This window comes from Elephantulus edwardii, unplaced genomic scaffold, assembly GCF_000299155.1.
Source record: "Elephantulus edwardii isolate Elephantulus edwardi_28Jun2011 unplaced genomic scaffold, EleEdw1.0 scaffold00138, whole genome shotgun sequence".
Taxonomy (NCBI): Eukaryota; Metazoa; Chordata; class Mammalia; order Macroscelidea; family Macroscelididae; genus Elephantulus; species Elephantulus edwardii.
Window position 1 is genome coordinate 576,522 of NW_006399888.1, and position 3,090 is coordinate 579,611.

General features: G+C 43.8%; 1 protein-coding gene across 1 annotated transcript; it reads right to left on the reverse strand.

Annotated features, from left to right (window-relative positions):
- Positions 1-434: 434 nt before the first annotated feature.
- FASTKD5 (FAST kinase domains 5) lies at positions 435-2,849 on the reverse strand. The gene has a single exon (XM_006894255.1). It carries the CDS (start codon positions 2,847-2,849, stop codon positions 435-437), a length of 2,415 nt encoding a protein of 804 aa, XP_006894317.1.
- Positions 2,850-3,090: the final 241 nt, after the last annotated feature.

Below are 3,090 nucleotides of genomic sequence, written 5' to 3' on the forward strand. Positions count from 1 at the left end.
GTAACAGAGGGGTGGGAAAAGAATGAGCGGGACTTTAATTTTAGGTGTGAAGAAAACACACAGGTGGTGGTGGGGAAACCATGAAGTTGAAAAGGATTGTTATTTTAAAATGAAGCATAATCAAAGCCATTTTTTTAAATTCTAAAAATGCAAAATAACCATGTATTGACAAATAAAGAAAAACACAGTATTAGCTGACCTTGTATTTTAATATATAAATTAAGAATATGTAAATTAGCAACAACTTGCATGGTAGGAGCATGTGACAATTTTTAATTACACATATTAGCTCTACTCTGTCACAACTAAATCTCCCACAAAAAAGTCCCCATAGATGATAATTTTATTACCAAACCTGCATTTTGACTTTTATAATTGTTTCATAATACTTAGTACAGTGCAAGTACAAGCAGAAATGCCCCCCTAAAGGCCTTTCAGAGCACAGAGGCAAACACTTTCTCGTGGAGGAATGCCAGCTTTTCTGAGCGAGTTCGTTTCAGTAGTGGGAGCCATTCCCAGTGGGACAGCTCAACGACACGATACCCAAGCCGAAGCAGCTGCCGTCTCTTCATATTGTGCAGTCCAAGCAGATGGTTGGAACCATAGCAATACTGGTTCTTATTTGTCAACTGAACAGCCAGCTTCACTTGTGGGGCTGGCAGGTGGGCTGGGTCCGTCATCGCCACAGCCCCTGACTTGTCTGTCATACTGCAAAGGGGGCCTCCCCAGCATGGGACTGCCTTCCTCTCTAACTCCACAGGTTGCTGCTCAGTCTTGGACTCAACATCCCCTTGAAAATGCCCTTTTGATTTCCCCTTTAGTAGCTGATTGATTAGAGTGTCTGTTAAGCTGACTCCTACATGTTTAAGCCTTAATTTGTCTAACTCTTGAGTTAATATGGCTTCTCTGTTGAATGGTATTGGCTTCATGTTGACATCAAGCTGGACCTCTAAGTCAGAAGATCGGGTATGAGGCAAAATCATATGGTGCTTAACATACTGGGGCCCACCCAACATGGTCTCAAGTAAAAAGTGAGCTTCAAGAAATTCAGGCTTTGAGTTCATATCCTTCCTTGCCAAATTCCACAGCATTTCAGACCCGTCTTGCTGAAGGTGAGGACTCAGACGATTGCCTCTGTAATCTGGACACTCAACCCCAACTGTACCATCAAGAGTACACAGTTCCTTAGTGAGTTCAAATTTACTTCTCTCCTGAGCCAACCTGACAAACCTTGGACTCAGGGCAAAATCGATGAGCTCTGTTGGAAAATACTCCGAAAAGGCCAGGCCCAGTAAGCACGTGAGCAGGTGTTCGGGATATTGGTTAAATTCAGGCATTTTTCTGTGAATCTCACTTATCAGGCTGGAATAAAAGTCTTCTGTGTTGGGTGGCTTATAATTCAGAGTTCCAAATGACCACAAAATCTTAGCAACATCCTTACTTCGACAATATGCTGCCCTCGGAGGCAATGAAGCAGCCACAGCGTTCATCACTCCTTCGTCTAGGATGCGTAAGGCGGAACAGGCAAGGGTTAGATGCATGACACCCTGAACTCCCATGGAAGGAATTCGCTGAGGAGCAATCTGCCCAAACTGTTTCATGAAATTTATATGATCCACGTGTGTAAAGCGGAACATTTTAAGAATATTCACTAAAGCATAACTACTCAGATGCTGCATATCAGCACAAGCTAAGTCTCCAATTTTCCGCATGACAAACTCAGAGAGACTACTACTTGATTTAAAGAACCCCAAACAGATTGTACCAATCTCCTCTAAGTTGATCAACTCCAGGTAGTTAAGGATCAATGATTCAAGTTTCTGCATTAGGTCCTGGGGGCCCTGCCGATTTTCACCTATAATATATATTAAGTGAATTAGCTGTGGTAACGACAAATCTTTCCAGTGGAAATTAAGGTAACTAAAAAAGATTTTAAAAAATCGAGGTACCCTGCGGCCCAAGTTCCGCCAGAGATCAGCTACCAAAAGAAGCTCATCCAGGCTCATTTTCCACACTTGATGGCAAAATCTGGTTTCAAACACATCCAGCATTGGATGGGAGTGAGGGAGTCCTAAACTGGCAAAGGCTTTCAAAATACTGATCAGTTCTGGGGTCTCAAAGAGCTGTATGTTTTCCACACTCAGCCGGCAGAGCAAAGTAAAGCCAGCACTGGACAACAAGACAGGATGCTGCTCTGCAGGCAAAGAGCTCAGTTTACAGAAATAATCAGCAATGACGTGGGGCTGGAGATTGTGTTGAAAAGCTGTAATCTCGTACAAAATCAGTTCACCTTCTGAAAGAGACAGGGGCGGACCAGTTTCAGATCTGTTGTAACTGTGAAGCTGGTACTCTGGTCTCAGCTGTAGGAAGGCTCGGGGGTCTTCAAAGGAATCAAAGGCTTCCACATTCTCTTCAACACTCATGGTGCTTGGTGAGTCTGGCTGCAATGTGCTGACCTTAGAGGCAGAAGCCTTGTTGAATTCCAAACCCAGGAGGGCACCACTGGTTTGTAGGATCCTCCGAGATGAGGAAGTGCTACAAGGGCTCTTAACTTGTTTGCCAGGGTCCTGTCCCCCAGGCCGTGAGCAGCTGCTTCCCACATTCCAATAAGCCACACTTGGAGTTCCATTGTAGGTAAAAGGACTGCAGAACACTTGATATCCTAAAGGCTGTAGCAGCTTGAGAGTGGCTGCCATTCTGATGTCAGTACTGATCTCTTTGGCAGTCAGAACACAGTTCTCACAGGTGTGACCAGGCAATTTCTTGCCTGCATGGTACTTGATTAGAGCTGGTCGAGGACGTGTTCCACGGACTCTGCCTGGAAATCTTCGGCAAATCACAAGAGCCATGGATCACAAATGACTGGTGCCAGAGAATTGGTGCCAGATACTGAAAAAAGGTAGATGAAGAATGAGTGTACTCCACCTATCCTGATACAAAAATTCACACATCAATCAGAAATGGATTACAGTACATTGTTCATTCAAGTAAGTTCAATGCTAGTGAAATTTCCAAACCAAAGACTGAATATCTTATCAAAAATAAATAATACATGCTAAAAGTAGAGGAGAACCCCAAACCATTAGGCCG

What these genes read in the sequence shown, in the direction of transcription:
- FASTKD5 (XM_006894255.1), bottom strand. Translation starts at nt 2,849, where the DNA reads ATGGCTCTTGTGATTTGCCGAAGATTTCCAGGCAGAGTCCGTGGAACA.